Source organism: Capra hircus, chromosome 21 (assembly GCF_001704415.2).
Source record: "Capra hircus breed San Clemente chromosome 21, ASM170441v1, whole genome shotgun sequence".
NCBI lineage: Eukaryota > Metazoa > Chordata > Mammalia > Artiodactyla > Bovidae > Capra > Capra hircus.
Window position 1 is genome coordinate 20,560,514 of NC_030828.1, and position 24,004 is coordinate 20,584,517.

At 41.1% G+C, this 24,004-nt stretch overlaps 1 protein-coding gene across 1 annotated transcript in view; it reads right to left on the reverse strand.

Annotated features, from left to right (window-relative positions):
• LOC102191560 (AP-3 complex subunit sigma-2) overlaps positions 1 to 24,004 on the reverse strand; it is a 42,206-nt gene extending 18,202 nt beyond the window's left edge. The window contains exons 1-4 of the mRNA XM_005694976.3: positions 23,860 to 24,004; positions 19,246 to 19,337; positions 18,450 to 18,561; positions 12,424 to 12,495 (exon numbers count right to left, since the gene is read on the reverse strand). Coding sequence (XP_005695033.2) covers positions 12,424 to 12,495; positions 18,450 to 18,561; positions 19,246 to 19,337; positions 23,860 to 23,928 — 345 coding nt within the window. The 5' untranslated portion in view covers positions 23,929 to 24,004. The remainder of the gene's footprint in view (positions 1 to 12,423; positions 12,496 to 18,449; positions 18,562 to 19,245; positions 19,338 to 23,859) is intronic.

Here is a 24,004-nt window from a genome sequence, read left to right on the forward strand (position 1 = left end):
TCCACAAGGCAGAGATTCTTTGAGGCCGGGGGGAAGAATGGAGACTGAAGGGAAAATGGGGAAACTGTTTCTATGCAAGATTAGACTGAGTGAAAACAGTGGGAGAAAGACTGGCTTAGCTGCTGTAGTTTCCTAGAGCCAATCTGTTAGTTATCTGGCAAGGGAAAGGAAAGGCAGAGGTGGGCCTGAAGCAGACCTGACGAAAGAACCGGTATCATTTTGTGACCACTTGGAAACAGAAAGCAAAGCAGGCATCCCTGAGATCCCAAGAAAGACGGTATTGATTCACTGGCAGAATGAGGAGTTAGGAAGGGAAGACAACAGCTCAGTGGGTGAGTGGGGGGAGGGGGGCAGGAAAGGAGGAAGGCAGGGAGGAGAAAGTGAGTGGACTTGTGGGCGTACAGGAAGCTGGAAGCAGTGCCAGCTCATAAAGATGGAAAGGTGCTGAACACCCACGGAAACACAGGCCTTCAGCCTGGGTCAGAATGACAGGTGGATCTGTTCCCTGTCTGCATCAAAGCAGACGAGCGCCCAAGGGTGAGGGTATGAGGAGAAAGCCAGCAGGGTGCCAGGGACAGACCTGTGCAGAACGTGCCCATTTCTCTCACTCTGTAAGTAAGATAAGAAGCAGCAGCTTTAAAGCCCAAGGGGTCGGGTGCAGTAAAAGGAACTGTCCACTCCTTTCCTGAGGTTTCTCTAATCAACACGAACATGATTCTTGTAGGGTAAATTCAGATACATGGATCCCGAAAATCTAAACGGGTGTACTCATGTAGTGACTGGGCTAAAAAATAGCAAGTGCTCGGCTCCAGGCTCTGACAGGGTAACCTCCCTTCAGGGCTGTCTGGAGTTAAAACCTCAGGCGGATGGGCCTGGGCTTCCCTCTGCCCCTAAGCTACTTAAAATGTCTCGTGGTACAGACTTGGCTAACTTCAGAAATAGAGCAACTTATTCTCTACAGAATGTGGACTTTAATTTTGGGGTCATACGCAGATAAAGCCACAAGATTTATCAAGGTCCAAGACGTAGTGTACTGTTTTCCCCATCGGGAGCGATCTTTCAGACTCATAACTATGACCTCAGGTGTACTCCGGGCCGTGACAGCTGCTGTGCACACTCACTAGCCCTCCCCACTCGTCCTGGAGTTAATCACAGCTCCTAGGCTAGGGGAAAGGGGTCATCTGTAGACAACCTACCAACTCATGTGGCTTCAAGCTCAGACTTTGTCTCAGAGCAGCAGAGAGCAATCTAAACTCTTTGCTCTCCTAGGCAGTAAAGCCTGAATCGAGAGAGGACTTCAGAGCACTGGGCCTAAAGGCCCAGGGTGATAAACCGGCAATAAATGCACATGGCCCAACATTTTGGAAAAGTGAGTCCCCACACTTACCAGCTGCCCTCTCCAGAGACAGGGAGTTGTGTCAATCTCTTCTGTAACGATGACCTACCTGCCCTGCTTTCCCCATCCCTCCCTCATCTCCTGTTACTTTCCCCCTTTCTCACTTCCACTCAGGTATATTGGCCCCAAGGTCTCTGGACTGGATCCACTGACCTGGATTCTCCAGGGAAGAACCTATCTCTGACTTCTCTTACTTTCTTCTGGTTTTTGCTCAAATGCCATTGTATCAGTGATGCCTTCCCTAAGCACCTTGTATAAAACATCAAGCCTTACCAACCCACGCCTTAGCATGCTTATTTTCTCCTCTGAACTTATCACGACCTAACATTTATTGTCTCTCTCTCTAGTAGATAAAAGGTCCATGAGAAAACGAAAGTTTGATTAATTATTTCCCTATTAGCAGATGGACAAATGAAGTCAACAATAAATAAGCAGTACGTGTCAAGTATTGTGCTATTATCTGGAAATACAAGGGTGAACAAGACAGTCTGGTCTTTACCTTAACAGTATCTTGAAGTGGGGATGGGCGACAAATTAAAGAATGAAATACTTACTACACACAGGCCTTGTTCTAAGCACTTGCTGTACATTTAATGCTCCATTTAAGCTAGCTGCTATCCACCATAAAAGCTAGGTGCTATCACGAGTTCCTGTCTACATATAAATTCCAAAGGCACAAGCCATACAGTTCTTAAGTGGCAGAGCCAGGAATCAGGTCCCAGCACACACGGTATGTGCTCTCAACCAGGCAAGTAAGCAAAAACAATACACTGTGTTAAATGTCACGGCAAAAGCAGTTGAGGGTGCTGGGGAAATGGCAGCGCTAGTGTAAAGAAGCCATCTGCCAATGCAGGAGACTTAAGAGACAAGGGCTTGATCCCTGGGTTGGGAAATCCCCTGGGGGAAAGCGTGGCAAACCCGCTCCGATATTTTTGCCTGGAGAATATCATGGAGAGAGAAGCTTTGTGGGCTACGATTCATGGGGTCACAGAGTCAGACACGACTGAAGTGACTGAGCACACACACGTGCACACACCTATTTCAGTCTATGGGCAGGAAGGGGAATGCAAGAAAGGTTTCCCTAAAAACCTCTCCAGAACTGACAGTCTGGAAATGGACATAACTGAGTGTGAAGTGAGTTCAGATGGTACTTTAGGAACCACCAGCAGAAAGATAACTAAAATCATGGGACTGTGTAAGATGTCCTAAGAAGTCAATGTCTAAAGGAAGAGAGATCATTTAAGAGGTAAGAAGCTCAAAGTGCCAGATGAAACAGCCAGGAAGGTAGAAAAACATCAGGTGAATGGGTACCATGGAAACTAAAAACAAAGACTACTTTAAGCATGAGGAAATATCAAAAGTGCTTGACGAGAAGGGCAGTGGGGAGTGTACACTGGACTCAGAAATGCAAGGGTCAAGGCCCTCCACAATCTGACCATCAACTACTTCCTCAAACTTCTCTCTGACCAACTCCATACATAAACTCCATACTCTAACTCACTGCTCTCCATCTAGGGCAGCAATGTTCCCATCCCAGAGGGAATCTGGGAATGTATCAGGCAGAGGCCCCACCGGCATTCAACAGAGGGAGTCAAGGATATCAGCAGTTCAATGAGAAATTGCACTGCACCAAAATGCCACTCATGCCTTTGCTGGCAGACCCTCTGACTAGCCGGGGTTGATGCAACGTTCCCAGTCCCAGTGGCCTTGACTCCCAATGTTCCCATGCTTCCTTATCCCCTGCCATACCTTTAACCTTTGTTCCTACCATGTGGTCTCCTGAAATTCTGGTTTTGGAAACAGAAATTAACAAATTCAGTAAAATTTTACATATCATATCTTATAGTATTTGCAGATATGGAAGCAATTTATTCTATTAGGGAATTTTAATTTGGTAAGTCACCTGAAATTCATTTGAGAACTATTGAAGAGACAAATACCAAGTATTTCATTAGAGAAAGTGAAAAGTGGCTACACTAGATGCCTTTTACTAAGAGTCAATCATGTTTCCTTCTTACAAGTGTGTTCCTCTATTTTTCTGATACTAAAAATTTCTAAGTTTTTACCTATAAAGTGATACCGAAGCAAATGTCAGATTTATTTTCCCTCTAAGAAAATAAATGAAAACAACAACAAAAAAAACCCTGTAGTAGTCATTAGTATATTCAAAACTATTTCAGGTTCTCCCCCATCTTGGGCACATGGGTAGGACTGCACTTCCCCAGGTCTTTAAGCATGGCCGTGTGACTTGCCTTTAGCCAATGAAATGTGAGTGTGATGGATATGCCACTTTAAGAGCCAACACATCAAGTGCCCAGGTGGAAGTACATGTTGATGAAGATTTCCATCAGCCTGGACCCGAGTGACTACAGTGGCAGAGACACTGCAATGGCCACACAGCATGGGTGAGAAGTGAACCTTTCTGCTATAAGCTATTGAAAATTAAAGTCAGTGGCTCAGCAGCAAAGGATTCACCTGCAATGCAGGAGCCCCAGGAGACATGGGTTCGATTCCTTAGTTGGGAAGATCCCCTGCAGAAGGAAATGGTAACCCACTCCAGTATTCTTGCCTGAAGAATCCCATGGACAGAGGAGCCTGGAAGGCTACAGTCCACAGGGTCACAAAGAGTTGAACACAACTGAAGCAACTTAGCACACACAGCACACATGACCAAGTCTACCGAGACTGATACAAACATCAGGTCTAAAAAGGGTTCTCAACTAGGGATCAAGAAATTCTGTTTTTTATCTCAGAGCAGGCCAATCCTCTTGTGTATCCTAAAGGACAACAGCAAGAACACCACAATTAAATCTCTGTTTCAAACTTCTAGGGCACCTACACATTAGCTATCAAGGGATATACAATTTGTTTTATCTGCAACACAACCTGGAGAAGGCAATGGCACCCCACTCCAGTACTCTTGCCTGGAAAATCCCATGGACGGAAGAGCCTGGGGGGCTACAGTCCATGGGGTCGCTAAGAGTTGGATATGACTGAGTGACTTCACTTTCACTTTTCACTTTCATGCACTGGAGAAGGAAATGGCAACTTACTCCAGTGTTCTTGCCTGGAGAATCCCAGGGATGGGGGAGCCTGGTGGGCTGCTATCTATGGGGTCACACAGAGTCAGACACAACTGAAGCGACTTAGCAGCAGCAACAACACAACCAAGTAACATCATCAGTAATATGCTCTACTCTAACTACAATCTTGTCAAACACTGGTTTTACTGAAAAGGCCGGATACAAACAGATAGCTCTAAAGGTCAAATTTGGCTGTTTTGTGTACACTGTCATCCGAATGCCCTTAACCGGCAATAAGGAATGATTAAACAAACCAAAAGGGTTCTCTGCAATTTCAAGTGGGAATCAATGACACTGCACGCTGAGGCAGTGCAAAGTTCAAGTAAGGAAAGTGATAGTGTGTACTGTAGCCAATGTTAAGTGTAATTTGGAGCAGTCTATCAATAACCTCAGATATGCAGATGACACCACCCTTATGGCAGAAAGTGAAGAGGAACTAAAAAGCCTCTTGATGAAAGTGAAAAGAAGAGTGAAAAAGTTGGCTTAAAGCTCAACATTCAGAAAACTAAGATCATGGCATCTGGTCCCATCACTTCATGAGAAATAGACGGGGAAACAGTGGAAACAGTGTCCGACTTTATTTTGGGAGGCTCCAAAATCACTGCAGATGGTGACTGCAGCCATGAAATTAAAAGACACTTACTCCTTGGAAGGAAAGTTATGACCAACCTAGACAGCATATTCAAAAGCAGAGACATTACTTTGCCAACAAAGGTCCATCTAGTCAAGGATATGGTTTTTCTAGTGGTCATGTATGGATGTGAGAGTTGGACTGTGAAGAAAGCTGAGCGCTGAAGAATTGATGCTTTTGAACTGTGGTGTTGGAGAATTCTCTTGAGAGTCCCTTGGACTGCAAGGAGATCCAACCAGCCCATTCTAAAGGAGATCAGCCCTGGGTGTTCTTTGGAAGGAATGATGCTAAAGCTGAAACTCCAGTACTTGGCCACCTCATGTGAAGATCTGACTCACTGGAAAAGACTCTGATGCTGGGAGGGATTGGGGGTAGGAGGAGAAGGGGACGACAGGGGATGAGATGGCTGGATGGCATCACCGACTCGATGGACGTGAGTCTGAGTGAACTCCAGGAGTTGGTGATGAACAGGGAGGCCCGGCGTGCTGCGATTTATGGGGTCGCAAAGAGTCGGACAGGACTGAACGACTGAACTGAACTGAGCTTTTCTTTTTTTTTTTTTAAACCAAGTATAGCAATGTTAGAAATTTAAGAAAATATTATTGCTAATCTCTGAGCTGTCCTGATGGAATGAGATACTGGCCTCTGAAAAATATTCTGCCGCAAAATTCTCTCTCAAGCATCAGTAGAGAAGAGCCCAGGATGCAATGGGGCAAAAGGCAGGGCTCAGCTCCCCTCCACTCTCTTGGGACCATTCAGAAACAGAAACACAGGTAGTCAGATATGCCACCTACCACCCTTCATAAGAACTGAAATTCAAACAGAATGTCTTGCCCTTTTGGGCCCAAACAGCCCCTCCTTCCTCACTGAAACCACACAAAACGTGTGTCCTTTACTCTTCTTCCAGTTTTTGAGACAGAAATCAGGATATCTCCTTCAAACATCACTGGTGTAGAGGGTGTTAATGAGCTTTCTTATCACAGCCTCTGTTCTCAGAAGGGACATTTAAGGAGCACCATGCATTATTACTATCTACAATCCTTTCATCTTAAGGCTCAACAGCTCGTTTCAATTTTGAGCTGTCAGCATTTTCCCATTTCAGCAGCCTATACTTAGCAGAGATTTTAAATTCTATACTACAAGGTTTCTTGGGTTCAGACCTGCCCCAAAACATATGTTCCAAATCTCCTGAGATAGCCCACTGCAGACTGAAATCTATAAAAACCAGATGCACTCCCTTGACACAGCCACTAAATCACGACTCTGATGACCAAAACTGTGAAAGCACAACTGAGTTCCAGCTTTGCTGCTGAGACACCAGTAGAATAGAATAGGAGGCTACTCACACGACTTTCTTTGAACAAAACTCAATTCACCAAGATCAACGCCAATTCCCACTTCAGCCAGGATGTACTCGGTGGGATTTCTGAAAGCGGAAGGGAACCAACTGCCCCAGGCAAGATAAGCTCCAAATGGCACAGTCTAGAGAGCTGGGGACTATGCCAGAGGTTATGAAAACAAACTTGACTCCAACCTGCAGCACTTTAAGTCATGAAGAAATTTGTGAGGCTAGAGGCATGAGAACTCTTTATTGACACACACACGGAGACACCTCCCACAGTGAAAGGGGCCATGCTAGATCCAAAGAGGGAGAAAAGGGCAAACACAAAGAAAAGAACAGTCTAATGAAGAAGGAAAAACAAACTTACATAAACTAAGGTACACAAATCAGAAATAGCACTACATATTGTTCACAGAGATGACAACAGGCCAGAGTAACCAGGACAATCTTTAGGCGGTAGGACTTGAGCTGAGCTTAAAAGACAAGCTGGATTCAGTTGTTTAAGATGTTGAAAGGCAATTCAGGCAGAGGCTCTGGAGCAGGAATTACAAAGAGATGAAGACTGATTCAGTCTGGCTAGGCCAGAAGGTATCTGGCTAGAAGTAATGGTAAGTGAGGCAAGACAGAACAGGGACAAATTGTAGAGAACCTTGCATGCCCGGCCACGGTGTCAAAGCTTGATAATGGGGGACCAAAACAGGTTTGTGATCAAGGGAGCTCGTTTAAAGGGTTTGCAGAATGAATCTAGGGGACCTCCTGTTGGTCCAGTGGTTATGACTCCATGCTTTCCACTGCAGGGGGCACTGGTTCAATCCCTCATTAGGGAACTAAGACCCCACATGGCATAAAAAAAATAAATGAATGAATAAATATAAATAAATAAATGAACTGAAAACATCTAAGAAAAAAAAGAAAGAAAGAAAATGAATCTAATTCCAGTGTGTAGGACCAACAATAAGAGAAAATAAAGTTAGAAAATCTGACAGTCACAACTGAAATCAAGAGCTACCATAACTAAAGACAGTGCTTGACTCATAACTAAAACTAGGATCATAAAATATACATACATATAAAGGACATTACTGGGACAAATGTGGAAAATTAAACATAAACTATATATTGGATAACAGTATTTATTAATGTTAAATTTCCTGAGAGTTAATTATGTTGTGGTTAATAATTAATTATGCTGTAATTAAGTATGTTAGAGAATTATGCACAACTATTATATAACATGCTGTCTTGTCCTTAGGAGATGTCTGCTGAAGTACTTTGGGTTGAAAAGTTATAATGTCTGCAACTCTCAAATGGTTCAGGAAAAAAAGGTATCTATCTAGAGAGATATTAACACAAATGCAAGTGTGACAAATGTTAATAATTGGTGAATCTAAGAACAAGATATCAGAAGGACTCTATGGAAAGAAGCACAGGTTTTAGGGACTGACTGGCTGTTGGGGGCACGAGAGAAGAAGGAAAGGCTTTGCATGTACCTGACACAGAATACTGGTACTGCCACCAAAAGAGGGAAGCTAAGGGAAGAAACAGTTTTCAGGAGACACATGTTGAACCCGGCTACAGGTAAGAAGGGGCAAGAAGAAACACCACACTAGAATGAAATGAGAAAGAAATGTCTTTGAGCAACTGGGACCTAAGAGGGAAGCATGAGAAGGAAACGAGTAAAGCGAGAGAGGACTGACATCATAATTTACTGGTAGAAGGTGGGAAGAGATAAGAGAAAAACCAGGAGAGTTCTATGCGACAGAAACTACGGCAGGAAAAGGATTAAGGCAGTGATCCATGGAATGATCAACAGCATCAAATGCTGCAGAAACATTAAAGAAGATGATGGCCGGCAAGCGGAATTAGGAAATAATCAGTGAATTTTGGGTAGAGGTGAAAACCAGGCTATAGGCTCCAGAAAAAGAACAGATACAGTAGAAATGCAAGACTGGGTATAAATCACTCACTCACTGAAGAAGTTTACCTTCAATGAAATGACGGAAATGAAATGACAGAAGGAGCAGCAGAAGCATGGGAGAGCTGTATTCTGTGAGAGACTGGGGCAATCTGGGGAAATTTGCAGTTACAGAAGAAAGAGCAAATAAAGACATCTCAGAGGTGAGCTGAAGAAGTGAGATTTATGATGTATATTAGGGACAGGAAGAGAACTTAGTTCTAGAAATGGAATGAATTAAACTTTCTTTAATACAGGAAGAAAGGGTGAGAGAAGAGGTGAAGAGAGCCGCAGTAATAAAAACAGGACATTGATAAAAATAACTTAGAAGGTGAGAAAGAAATCTCAAGCTTAGGAAGGAAAAAAAAAACCTCCCAGGACCGCAGGAATTCAGTCATTTCTGGTCCTTACACAGGCCTCCTGATCCAGCCACCACTGCATAGACGAATGGGGCAGCTACCCATGACGACCCAATGCACAGTGTAAAACCATCTGAGGGGAATCCTGACTTGAGGTGGAGAGACTCTTCAATTAAGAAGAATGGCATTAAAGGTGACATTCTTATTGTCTTATGATAGATCCTTTCCTTATCTAAGTAAAAAGACCATTTTCTTCTATCAACAGAAGATATGCCTGGATTAGCAGCTGCTCTACATTGAGGGCAAAGGTGAGCTTGAAATCCCACTGAAAGAAAGCCACCTGTTGGAAGATACCTGCTGACATACGGTGAGTAGAGTAAGATTCGGGTTACTTGGGTCATCACTTTTCAAAAACCTTAGGAGATATGGATAGCAATTTCCTGATGTCATAGAGCAACTAAAAATAAAACAGTTTTACAACTTGTAAAAGAAATGTGCAGCCACAGCAAAACACTGTATAGAACTCATCTGAAGATAAGACATACGAGAAAGAACAATATTTTTATGGCCTTTTATTTCCTGCAAAAGTCATGTGCAATAAAATAGATGGGACTGAGATTACTTTACTGCTTTAGCAAGTTTCCTCACAAATAATTAAAAAACAATATTAGAATAATACAGGAAAAAAAAAAGTGATTCCCTCAGGAGATGGAGAAAGAGCTCCTGATATATTTTAACAACTTTTCATGACAAAAAAATTCTTAGCCACTAAAAAGAGAAGACACTCCCTTTAACCTAATAAAGAACATTTACCTCCAAATTTACTATACTTCAAATACTATATATACAGCAAATACTGACAGGAAGAGAACTTCCCTGTGAAATCAGGATCAAAATGAGATGAGCACTATCACTACTTCTGTTCAACATTACATTGGAGTTCCTAGTCAGTAGGGTTGAGCAAGAAAAAGACATGGAATGTACAGGATTGAAAAGAAATGATCAAAATGTTTACAGATAAAATATCAGAATTAGTAAGAGTCTAACATAATTCTGAATCGAACATCAACATGCAGAAATAAAGTGATTTCTATAAAGTGATTTCTATATGATGATAGCAGCAATAAAGGAAAAAATGAATATTTAAAACATCAGTACATAGAAAAACAGGTATCTAAGAACAAATTTAATAGAAGATACGTAAAATCTCTATGGGAAAAACTGTAAAAGTTCACAGAGACCTCAAAGACCTAAAGAAACAGATATACCATAACACGGATAAAACGATATTATAAAAAGTAAATTCTCCTCAATGTTTTATAGAGTCAATGCAATTCCAATAAAAACTGCAACAGGCATGTGTGTGTGTGTGCATGAGCACATTTGTAACTTAAAAACTGACCCTAAATTGTAAACTAAAATGCAAAGGACCCAAGCTCAACTTCCCACAGGACCCTCAACCGCCTCCTCCAGGTATATCATCCCATAGGCCCCTGAGTTTTCGGATGTTAGGCAGCTGGCATTCTAAGACAACTTCTACAGAAAGCTGGCACCCAAACACAGGTTGTCTACTATCCAGGCAGTTTGTGTATCTCACTAGTAAGTTTGCTCCCTTAGCTGCCTAATAAAAAGAGAGAGCACTGTGGGGAAGGGGGAGGGTATGGGGGGAGGTGGGAGGGCACCACTTTAGCAGAGACAGGCCCTCCCCATGGGGACAACAGGAGGATGGAAGACCAGTGCCTCCTCTTCTATTGCTTGGGAATTTCCTTTCCCTGATAAAACCTATCCCTAAAATCATGATCTGAGATGTGGATCTGGCTTGGTAAGCAACAGGTGACAACTGAAAAGGAATCCACTTTGAAACCAGGTGGTAACCCCAAGGTAACACCTTATATTTCACTTTTTTTTTAAATTGCTTTAAAATAATAGTAACAATAAGGCCTATGGAAGGCATTCCTCTATTCCTTCCATATTCCCAAGTCTCTTTACTCTTAACCTTTTTCCCCACTGGTACAGAAGGAAAATGGAGTTGAGCTATGCCTCTCCTTGACAGAAGTTACCAGAGAGCAGCATCTTTAGCAACTGACAGTGAAAGTCACTCAGTCGTGTCCAACTCTGTGACCCCATGGACTGCAGCCCGCCAGGCTCCTCTGTCCATGGAATTCTCCAGGCAAGAACACTGGAGTGGGTAGCTGTTCCCTTCTCCAGGGGATCTTCCCAACCCAGGAATCGAACTGTGGTCATCTGCATTGCAGGTAGATTCTTTACCAGCTGAGCCACCAGGGAAGCCCTGGTCTACAACAACTCTTATTAGCTGCAAAGAGGAGGGGTAAGAGGTCTCTGAAGTTTCTAAGATCCTTTCATATGAAAAGAGAGACTGACCACCTCAAAAGCGTTGGTGAGCCCCAGAAGCCTTGTGAGGCTATCAGGGAGCCCCAAGTCAAGTACCTATTAATACAAAAGGAATGAGGTTCTGTGATTCTCTTGTACCAGGCTGCTCAGGGAGCCACACAGCCAAGCCAGATGCTGAGAGAGAAAACGTCACTCCATTTCAACACCCACTGCACTGGCGCAGAAAGTACCCCAGGAAAACTCTGGGAAAGTTAACCGAGACTGAAGATTCTACTGAGATGTCAAAGTCCTCACGATGACAGTGATGGATCTAAAAATAACCTGCCTTGTCATGATGAGAACAGACTAATAAAGGATCATGGCTCAGCAATAAGCAATAGTCTCCTAAACATCTTTATCTCCCTCCAAGGGCCATGGACCATAGAGGTGATAATCGGTGGGAGAAAGACCAGAGCCAAGCAAACCTAAGATGCACCCACCTCCACCAGTGAACAGCACTGGGTACAGCGTGTGCTGAGCTGGATAAAAGAAGCCCCTATCTATCCCCTTCCTGGCTATCTCCCACATGTAATTTTGCACATGAGGATGTTAGCCATGTCACTGTTGGTGTTGCTGCTAAGTCATTTCAGTCATGTCCGACTCTGTGTGACCCCATAGATGGCAGCCCACCAGGCTCCCCCGTCCCTGGGATTTTCCAGGCAAGAGTACTAGAGTGGGGTGCCATTGCCCTCTCCATGTCACTGTTAGATGCTAGCAACTCGTAACTGTGGACATGTACTTTGGCCCACTTCAATTCTGCCTGGCAGGCTACAGAACATCAATCACCTGACCTCAAAATATGTTACTGATGTCTCAGTCACTATAGGAAAAATGTAAATTTCACTAAGTCAAAAACCCTTGTGCCAGAGCTTCCCTGGCGTTCTGGTGGTTAAGACTCTGTGCTTCCAGTGTAGGGAACATGGGTTTGATCCCTGGTCGGGGGACTAAGATGCCCTGCAGAGCAGTCAAAAAAAACCCCAAAACAACTCCATGCAGTGTTTATTTCAAAGCTTCACTGTGACTGGAGTATACTCATTTCAAAATCAACATAAACCTACTTATCTCACCACTGGCCTGTAGCCATCATTGGCCTAAACCAACAAGTCTGTCTGTGAAAAATGAACGATAATACAGGCCCAGTAATAATCCTGTGTGTGTTAAAACTGGTAACAAATCTTAGCAAAGTACTCCCAAAACTATAAACCAGATGGCTAGAGATGGTCAAAGTTCTTAGCTTCCCAGCAACCCTGGCTTGGGAGAGTAGTACCTTATCCATATGGAAGATCAAATCCAATTCACAAACATTCTCGAAACACTTGTCCAGAGTCTCCACGAAAACCTAGGAAACAAGGAGAAATAGATACACAATTCCTATCTTCATAAAATGTCACATGAGAAAGTAGAGGGGGCAGTCAAAATACTATTTGCCTTATGATAAATCTCAAAAACCAACAAAAAACCCCAATGCACTCCAAACCACTTATCCCAATCTTAAGGGGGCAACTTAGGACAGGACCACCTTGTTTTCAGTATAGCAACATAACCAGCAGACACATGTGGCTTTCTTTCCCCTTTCATAATTTATTAATATAAAAAAGAATAACAAAATAACTATTTATAATATGTCCTTTCCCCAAGCCGCCACTTACACATGCAAAAGAACTTTTCATCATGGTGGTGTTAACAGCTCTGTCCGGCGAATTTCAATGAACATTAACTTCAAAATACTTTTCCATGAATCAACATAATTAACATGCTTAACAATTTTAATTTGCCTTTAAATATAAGACTTAAACAGAAAAGTGTACAAATGATAAGGGTACAGCTGAATGAGTTCACAATGAACATACCATGTAAACGCCATCCTGATACTGAAATGCAGCATTAGAGCTCCCTAGAAGCCCTCTCTCCAAAGGTAACCATCATCCTAACGCCTGACATCAATTTAGTTTTGCCAGCCCCTGAATCTACATAAAAGGTGGGAAATTATCCTTTCCTTACATTGCTCCTTACGCTCAAGTTTTTCCAAACTAGCAAAGTATCATTTGAGGAATACATATCACATGATAAAACTATACAGAGAAGCAAAGCAATGATCAACTTGAAAGTCTGAAAAAGTGAATGAGAAGGATACAATTGAGGAGGGACATATAGGAGATTTAAGGCCCTAGCAACGTACTGTTTCTTAATCTGGGTGACAGTTTCTTCTTTAAATTGGTATTCTTCAAACTATATAGGCATGTTTTCCATATTTGTTATGTATACATGTTTCACAATAAAAATTACTTAAAAACAACAGTAATCTTATTGGGATTCTGATTGGGTTTTTAGTAATTTATAAGCTGGAAGCACAGTTGATCCTTGGACAACACAGGTTTGAACAGAGCAGGTCCACTTCTGCTCAGATTTTTTTCAATAGTAAGCACTATAGTACTATACAATCTCTAGTTGGTTGAATCCAAAGATGAGGAACCATGGATATGGACGAAATGTGTACACAGAAGAACTGTGTACACAGAGGAACTGGGTATACAGGAGGGTCCACTGTAAGTTATATGCAGATTTTTAACAGCATGGAGGGTCAGCACCCCTGGCCCCTGTGTTATTCAAAGGTCAACTGTACTGACATTTTAAAAGTAACTTATGTACGTATATATATAATTTAATAATTTTCTCAAAGGCAAAGGGTATGCTTTATTAATTTATTTTGCTCTTTTATCATATTTTCAGCAGAATTTCAAAGTTTTCTCCATATAGATCTTACATTTTTACATTTATCCCTGGGTACCTGAAGGAATTTTTTGCTATCATGAGCGGGCCCCTTTTAAATTTTATGTTTTCTAACTTATTATTGCTAAGGGAAAGCTACTAATTTTTATACATTAAACCTGCATCCAGTCCCTGAATTCTACCGCTAGTTCTGTTTTCCAGTTTGTTTGGATTTTCCAGGTGGATAAGAATTTCATCTGCAATCATTACATATTCTGAAGCCTAGTAAAGCCAATCACTCATTACTGCCCTTTTCTTCTCAAAACATATTTCTGCATTTCTTGGCCATTCATTTTTCCTGATAAACTTTCTCTTCACCAAGTTCAACAAGAGTTCCTGGATTTCTACTTGGTTTCCCATTTCATCTATTGATCCCTACTGTCATCTTTGCTCTCTTCCCAGTAAGGAGAGGGCTTGTAGTTCCACTTATTTCAAGAATTCCTTTATGTTCTTCCTTTAGGATTTTTCAGTTTTACTGGACTCAATGTCAAGTATTCCATACTAAGTTAATTTCCAAACATTAAATATCCTTTGTCACTACCACTACCGTAAGTGAAATTTCTTTAATTACGAATTTTCTAGCTGCTTTCACAAGAAAGAGGAAATTCAGTTTTGATAAACTGATCTCATATTCTGCCATTTTGCTCATATCATTCATTACCTGTTACAATCTCTGCTCACTTTTTTTTTTTTAAGGTTTTCTAGGTACAATATCAGGCCATCTCACAGTGATAACTTACCGCTCTCCTCCTTAACTATGTTACTTATTCATTTCTTATTTAATCACTCATTACAAATGTTTGCTCAAATTAGAGTGAACAGTAAGAGACACCCTTTTGAAAAATGTCTGTAGATTTCTCCCCTGAGAAAACTCTGGCTCTTGGTTTTAGAACTAAAATTGGTTGTTTCTGGGTGACTGGGGGAGAGGAGAAGAAAAGAAGTTTTCAGTATATACTCTTGGTATACCTTTTGAATTTTGAGCCACTAAGTGTATTATTTCTTCAACAATAAACACTGAATAAACATGCATTAAATAACCAAATAAAAATACTTTCTATTCCAATTTAAGAGTAATTCAGAAAAATAATCTGGGTAATTATTTCTCTGAGCATCTACTGGATGAAATTACATTAGTTTCTACTATCTTTCTTATTGCTATAACAGAGACGTGGCTCAGATGGTAAAGAGTTCACCTGCAATGCAGGAGACCTGGGTTCAATTCCTGGGGTGGGAAGATTCCCCTGGAGGAGGAAATGGCAACCCACTCCAGTATTCTTGCCTGGAGAATCCCCATGGATAGAGGAGCCTGATGGGCTACACTCCATGGGGTTGCAAAGAGCTGGACATGACTGAGCAACTAAGCACACACAAAAGAATATTTCACTGTTAATCTGACTTGTATCCTTGGAATAAAGACTATTAGAACATAATGAATAATTCTTTTAGTATGCAGTATTCCGGAGGAAAAAAAAATTTAGTTAGAAAAGAACATCTTACTTATAAATCAAAACAAATGCTCATACACACAGAGCCAAAACATGAAACAAAAACCCTTACACCAACAAAACATGAATGATTCAAGATCATACTGCTTGTTGATGGGAGAATCCAAAACAAGAGACAGGTCTCATGACTCCTTGCTTCAATAAATAACTGGCTAAGATTTTATTTAATGATTCTGTCCAATAGTAATATGTAGTATCTAACTAATATTTTCTTTTTGAGAGGCTTTTGGATCATAACCAATCTACTCCATAAAATACACTTAAGCAGGATGACTTTTTTTAGTCTGAGTTTAAAAAATAACTTACATAATAGAGGTTTTCATGTACTTTAACATTTTAAAAAAATCTACTGAGTCTATTAGGGAGTCAGTTTTTCATTTAACCTTTCTTATTTCATCAGGATATTAGATTCAAGGTCTTTCTGTGGACCTACGTTGGATATTTATTTTTTGGAGTCAGTTATGTCAAATACATTGACATTATAACTATGTATTTCAACCTCTAAAAACATTTTGATGGTTTCTTTTTCTGACTTTTATTCTCTTTTTATTAGGATAACTATTGATTTTATTGTCTTTTAAAAGATCAAACCTCCTACTTCCTATTATTTTCACTTTTTATCTATCTTCCCAAATCCAATACACCCTAAGTATTTAATAAATGTCCATAATATTATAAAGTTACATTTCTCTTTGTCTTGTTAACATAGATATCTGAAGTGCATCTCCTCCAAAAACTGCATCTCAATTTAAAAAATAGATGACCGCTATATTTCATTTATTTTCTAATACATGCGTTACATGCACATTCCTATAGCATTCTATAGTGTAAAATGCTTAATACATTGTCACAATTGAATTCTACGACATAGTATTTTGGATTTTTTTAGTTGAAATATAGTTGACATACAACATAATGTTAGCTTCAGGTATACTACGTAGTGATTTAACATTTGCATATATTATGATACAATCAACACAATAAGACTAGTAACCATCTGTTTCCAAACACAGTTACTGCAATATTATGGGCCACATTCCTTAAGTTGTATACTATATCCCCGGCTCATCTGTTTGATACCCAGAGGTCTGCACTCTCAGTCCCCATTGCCTGTGCTGCCCTCCACCTCCATGCTCCATCCCTGACCAACATCCATTTGTTCTCTGCAAGTCTGTTTCCATCTTTACAACCTAAGATTTCTATACCAGATGGGGGATCCATGACTCACACCTAGGTTTTCTGATTCTAGATCTTGAACTCTTTCTGTTACGCCACACTGACTCTCAATACCCAATCTGACTGGGGTGTTAAGAAAGCATTTAAAACTACCACAGAGATGAGTCCCTTTTGGCTATTTCCAGTATTTATTTATACTTTTATATATGATAAGTGAATATGATACATGAACTTTCTAAACTAATACTAAATCATTTCCTGAATGTGAATGGGTAAAATATATACATTAAATGAAAAGTTGCTATATCTAAGAATATAACTTTTTGGAAGAGTACAGTATATGTAAAATAAAAATACACATTCAAAATTTCCATTTCTTTATCCTAAAGTTTATTAAATTTAGCTTCTTTAATTTTATCTTAACAAAATATAATTGTAAAGAAGTAAAGTTTATATTTTATACCTAGAGTTTTCTATAATTGGTGTTATTAGGTTTTACACATGCTCTTTTTGAGTGCTTTCAACTTAAAGTGACTTGTTGAAGTCACACAAAGTCTATCCAGAATATCATGTACCAAATAATGGAATTGTCCTAATTAATGGTTCCCAGTATAGGGTCCCACATACCTCAATTTCCATGAAAGTAATGAAAACAAATCTGTAAGCCATTTCTAATTTTCAAAAAGCCTTAAAAAATCATGTTTACCTATATCAAGACTGTACGTATTAGACAAAACATCAAGTTCCTTTGTTTCAGGCTAGAATTACAAGTGAAAATATAAAGTATGTATTTTAAAATATCATTTAGTTTGATACTTGAAAAAAAATTTTAAAACATGACATGATAGTATAATTTATAATGACAAGTATTTGGTATTCATCCTTGTTGCTGGCTCCTAAAAACCTTGGAATTTCCAAAGTGATAGGGTTGCCTTGTTCTGCTAATAAGGTTAACTTTTGGAAAGCATCAAAGAATAGGGGCTGGTTGCCATGGGAACCAACTGTATGACTGGGAACTTTGAGTCCCACTTACTGATCTCTGGGAGGGGAGAGGGGATGCAGACTCAATCAATCACCAATGGGCAATGATACAATCAATCATGCCTATGTAAAGGGGCCTCCATAAAACCTAAAAGGGATAGGTTTCAGAGTTTCTGTGTTAGTAAACGTGGAGATTTGAGGAGGGTGGCACGCCTGGAGAGGGCACAGAAGCTCCACGCCCTTTTTCCCCTGCCTTGTGCTATGCATCTCTTCCATCTGACTATTCCTAAGTTATATCTTTTCACATTAAGCTAGCAGAGAGTAAAATGTTTCTCTATAAAGTTCTGTAAGCCACTCAAGCAAATTAACTGAACCTGAGGAGGAAATCATGTGAGGAGGCAATCTTGGGCCTAGTCAATCAAATGGGCTGTCAGTCAAATGCACAGGCGACAGACAACCCGGACCTGACGTCAATGTCCATCTTCAGGTAGATAAGTGTCAGAACTGGGTAAATTTGGGGGACCCCTGGTGAGTATCCATGGAGAACTGAGCTACTTGCTTCAGGTGCGGGGTGGGGGGAGTATACACATAGGAATTGGTATCAGACTCAAAAGAAAGCCAAGGGCAGGGAGAGCTGGAGAAGCAGAGAACCTAAAAGCGCTAAGAATGGTTGAGGGCTGCTAAGGAGCTTTCTCACAGCACCACCTGGTGGACATGCGGCAACGTTTACCAGTATCGATAAAGAGACTGACTTAAGGATCTACATACAGATCAAAAATTTTTAGCTACTACAGATTTTTAGCTACTAAAAATCCAGACCAAACTTCCTGAAGTGGCTACCATCATTACCTGCTACACATACCTGGATGAGGTCCAAGATCCCAAGTTCACTCTCTGAGGAATCCACACAAAATACAAAGTAGAGGGTAGCATAATGCCGATAAATCAGTTTGTAGTCAGAGCCACCAATCAAACTGTGGAAGATGGGAAACATTTAAAAGCTTGTATTTGAATTGAACATATCAAAGAGAAGCTCTGTGCCAAGGAATGAAAACGGGCCCAAAAGAAAGCAGGAGGGTAGGCCAAACAATAGGCCATCTCCACCAGCTGAAGGACAACCAAATTTGGCAGAGGTGCCTAAAGCCATTTTACTTCATTTTTTCTTCTACCCATCCTCCCAGGACGGAGAAGGTAATGGCACCCCACTCCAGTACTCTTGCCTGGAAAATGCAATGGACGGAGGAGCCTGGTAGGTTGCAATCCATGGGGTCGCAAAGAGTCGGACACGACTGAGCGACTTCACTTTCACTTTTCACTTTCATGCACTGGAGAAGGAAATGGCCACCCACTCCAGTGTTCTTGCCTGGAGAATCCCAGGGACGGGGGAGCCTGGTGGGCTGCCGTCTATCGGGTTGCACAGAGTTGGACACGACTGAAGTGACTGAACAGCAGCATCCTCCCAGGAACCAAACATATAAATATCTGAAGCACAATCATTTAATAGCTTCCCAAACAGAGCTGAGTCTCTCCCTGAGCAGACTATGATCAGCTCAGCTCAATTGCATCAGATACTCACCACTTAAGCACTGCCTGAAGCAATAATGGCATGATAAAGGCCACCCGAAACTGGATATATGGGGAGAAAACTGATGATTTACCTTCCACCCTCCAAGAAGTTACAGATGTTGTCATCCCGCTTGAGAACTAGATGAAAGGTCTCTCGAACAATCTGCTGCTGAATTTCTTCTGGCTATGGAATAAAAGAAATAAAGCGAGTCAGTGGAAAAGCCTGAAAAACTATATCCCTTCCAAACAGGAATGATCTGAACACTTGGTACCAGCTTCCTGAAAAGACAGAAATGATGAGTAAAAGAAAAATAAGAGGAGAAGCCATAGAAAATGGAAAAGGCTCTGTTACAGGAAATAGAATAGGGTATGTTTACCTAGATATCTAGTCCCTAACCATTACTGTCTTGCTAGGTGAGCTGATATTTCTCATACAAGGTCAAAGAATTCTCATACAAGGTTAAAGAATACCTAGAAGGCACAGTCCTGAAACATTTTATATTACTCTAGAAAACATCTGTTGCTGAGTCACTTCAGTCGTGTCCGACTCTGTGCGACCCCATAGACGGCAGCCCACCAGGCTCCCCCGTCCCTGGGATTCTCCAGGCAAGAACACTGGAGTGGGTGGCCATTTCCTTCTCCAATGCATGAAAGTGAAAAGTGAAAGTGAAGTCGCTCAGTCATGTCCGACTCTTCGAGACCCCATTGACTACAGCCCACCAGGCTCCTCCACCCATGGGATTCTCCAGGCAAGAGTACTGGAGTGGGGTGCCATTGCCTTCTCCAAGAAAACATCTATGCCAGGACAAATAACAAATGTCAATAGATCTACCACTGTAAGGAAGTCAAGATGTAATCATGTACATGTTTTAAAAACCTACATGAGAGTCCCTTGGACCGCAAGGAGATCAAATCAGTCAATCCTAAAAGAAATCAATCCTGAATATTCATTAGAAGGACTGATGCTGAAGCTGAAACTCCAATACTTTGGCCACCTGCTGCGAAGAACTGACTCACTGGAAAAGACCTTGATGCTGGGAAAGACTGAAGGCAGGAGGAGAAGGGGACGACAGAGGATGAGATAGTTGGATGGCATCACCGACTTGATGGACATGAATTTGAGCAAGCTCTGGGAGCTGGTGATGGACAGGGAAGCCTGGCATGCTGCAGTCTATGGGGTTGCAGAGTTGGAAACAACTGAGCGACTAAACTGAACTGAATACCGGTAATACAGACATTATATATAAGATGCTGTGTGACCAACAAAGTACTACTGAGAAAGCAGAAAATATTCTATTGAGAGATTTGAATCTTGAACAATTGCAGAACTATAAATAGCTTTTTTCACTTACTATTCACTTACTACACACCAGAAAGCTCAAATGTGATGGGATCTCTTGATGACCCACATTTGATTTCTATTTATACATAAGAGGTTCATATTAAGTATGTTAAAAAAAAGGATATGGAGAAATCAGTTATTAAAACAAAAACAGGGACTTCCCTGGCAGTCTTGTGGTTAAGACTCTGCACTTCCACTGCTAGGGGTGTGGATTCAAATCCCTAGTTGAGGAACTAAGATCCCACATGTCTCTTGGCCAAAAAAAAAAAAAAAAGACAAAATTAAAAGCTCTAGACCAGTGCTCTCAAATCTCAATGTATAATGGGATTTTCCCAGCAGTCCAATGGTTAGGACTCTGCGCTTTCACTGCCAAGGACACAGGTTCAGTCTCTGGCAGGGGAACTAAGATATCTCAAGCGAGGTGTCTCAGCCAAAAAAAAAGCAACAACAACTCAGTGAGTTTGAATAATGAATCACCTGGAAATACTGTTAAAATGCAGGCTAATTTAGTAGGTCTGGGGTAGGTCCTGAGACTGCAGTTCTAACAAGTTTCCAGGTAATAAGAACGCTGCTGATCTGAGAACCATTTTGAGTAGCAAAGCTTAAGAAAACCATCAGACTGGACTTACCCTCAGAGTCAGAAAATAAACTCAAGTAACATTAACCCCTTTCCCTCTAGAGCACTGAATTTAGGCTAGAAGTGGTTGGTTATTTAAAAGAAACAGAAGAAAAAAGAGGAAACATTGTGGAGCAATTACTTTTCATAACTTTGACTTACACAGGTACACAGTGGCTCTCCATATTTAATGAATGGATGAATAATAAAAACTTGCTAATAACTGGTCACTGTAAGTTTAAGTAAATCAATCACTATTTTTTGGTTTCCATTTAAAAGAACTCACAAAGTTCACAGATGCCAGGATGCTGTAAATGTTTAACTCTGCGTACCCAGAAATACAAAACACGCTAAGCACCAGCATTTTTAAACCAAAAAAAAATCTTGAAAACTATAGTCTTTTATCTGACTGTACCGGGAAGTGATGGTAGTCAGTGGGTAAGCAGTATGAAATGGTGAGGCTACCTAATTTCTAATTCAACAAAATAGTAAATTACCAAATGCTTACATCTGTCAGTGATTTTCATAATCCTTCATATCTTTTAGTACTTTGCAGTTTCCAAGGTTATTTTCACTAAGGAGCTAATTTAGTTCTTAAAAATCCTACGCTCTCCAAAGAAGACATACAAATGTCAGTAACGGGACGAAAATAATCAGTCATTAGAAAAAAAACAAAACCACAAGGAGAATCTACTTAACACCTACTAAAATGTCTCTGATCAAAACGATAATAGAAAATGTTGACAGAGCTAGAAAAATTAGAATTTAAAAAAATATTTATTTTGGCTGCGTTGAGTCTTAGTTGCAGCATACAGGCTCAGTAGTTGCCCCAGGGCACATGGGATCTTAGATCCCCAATCAAGGATTCAACCTGAGTCCCCTCCATTGGAAGGCGGATTCTCAACCTCTGGACCATCAGGGAAGTCCCAAGCTGTACTTCTTATATATTGTTGATAGGAATGTAAAATGGTATAGCCACTTTAGAAAGCAGTTTGGCGGTTCATCCAAATGACAACTACAAAGTCACTATGTGACTCAGTAATTCTACTCCGAGACACATACCTAAAAGAAATGAAAATACACACTCACACAAAAAGCTTGTACATGAATGTTTATAGCAGAATTATTCACAAGAGCCAGAGGTAGAAACAGCATCTGATGAATGGATAATCAAAATGTGATAGATCCACTCAATGCGATATGTGCCAAGTCACTTTACTAGCGTCTCAATACAACCCTGTGGACAGCAGCCCACCAGGCTCCTCCATCCATGGGATTCTCCAGGCAAGAATACTGGAGTGGGTTGCCATTTCCTCCTCCAGGGGATCTTCCCCACCCAGTCACTGAACCCAGGTCTCTTATGTCTCCTGCATAGGCAGGCAGGTTCTTTATCACTAGCACCATCTGGGAAACCTATCTATGGAATGTAATTTGGCAATAAAAAGGAATAAAGAACTGGTAACACTACAACATGGATGAACCTTGAAAACATTATACTAAAAGAAAGAAGTCAGTAATAAAAGCCCACATATTGTGATTCCATTTTACATGAAATGTCCAGAACAGGCAAATTTAGAGAGAGAGAAAACACATCATTGGTTGCCTAAGACTAGGGGAATTGAGGAGGAAATACAGAATAATTGCTAATGGGTAGGGATTCCTTTTGGGGATAATGAAAATATTCTAAAATTGTGGTGATGGTTGCATAACTTTTAAAGTAGTAAAAACCATTCCATGTATATTTTTAAAAGGTGAACTGTGGTATGTAACATATCACAATAACACTTTTAAAAACCTGAGGAAAACTGACCCACAAATGCAAACTGAATAGTTACTGAATGTTAATATAAATCGATAATCGATTTAATAAAATGCAACCAAGCTACAAAATTCTATTTAAAAGGTACCCCAAAATTTCTTTCATTTCTATTCATTCTATTTAACAAGAGGAAATAAAGTCTGAAAGAGGTTTGTTAACTTGACACAAGGATTAAAAAAAAAAGGTGTTGCTGAGGCCTGAACGTAAGTTTTCTGACACTTTCCCCTTTATGGTTTTCTCAGTCCACCAATTATGTACGTAACATTTTGAAACCTAGCCACGAAGAAATAAAACGTCGGGGTGCAGGAGGCAAATGATGATGCTTATTTTTTCAGAGGAACGTCTTTGGAAAATTCGAACTTGCATTATCACTCACTGAGCCCTCACGCGGCAGCATTTATAATTTCTCAATATTTCCCACTTTGAAACTTTCTTCAATTCTACAGAATGAAAGATGTCTAGTCCCTGGGCACTTCTAGCCTACACTGAAGTAAAATAATTCCAAAAAATCATTTTTCAAATCCTCTGGCTAAAGCAAAACCATTAAAAAGCTGTATATTTCTTCCTCCTCGGGAAACTGCGTTTAACGACCAACAAGATTAATAAGACTTCGTTCAAGCTGTCAGGGAGGCACACCCCCATCACCATTTAAAGTGCCCCGAGACTCTGGGAGAAGTGTCCCAGAATGGCACAGAAATGTCGGGGTCCAGGAAGAGGGAGGAAAGAGCCGGTGCAGCGGGGCGTGGGACCCAAGGCCTGAGACTGGAAGAGTCCTTCCGGGACTTGCCGTCCGCGGAAGGCTGAGTCTGGGGTCACTCATGTTGCCGGACCCCGAGGTCTGCGGGCGGTGGCCGCGAGCGCCGTACGGCCCCAAAAAAGGGAAGGGGGCGCAGGCGCCCTGAAAGGACGTGACGAAGCTGCGCACTCACGAAACGCTGGTAGAAGCGGACCAGCCGCGGCTTCCCGTGGTTATTGAAAACCAGAATCGCCTGAATCATCTTTGCCCGCCACGCTCCTTTCACCACCGGCTGCTTCCAGAGAGCCTCTCCTTCCGCCACAACAAGGACGCTTCCG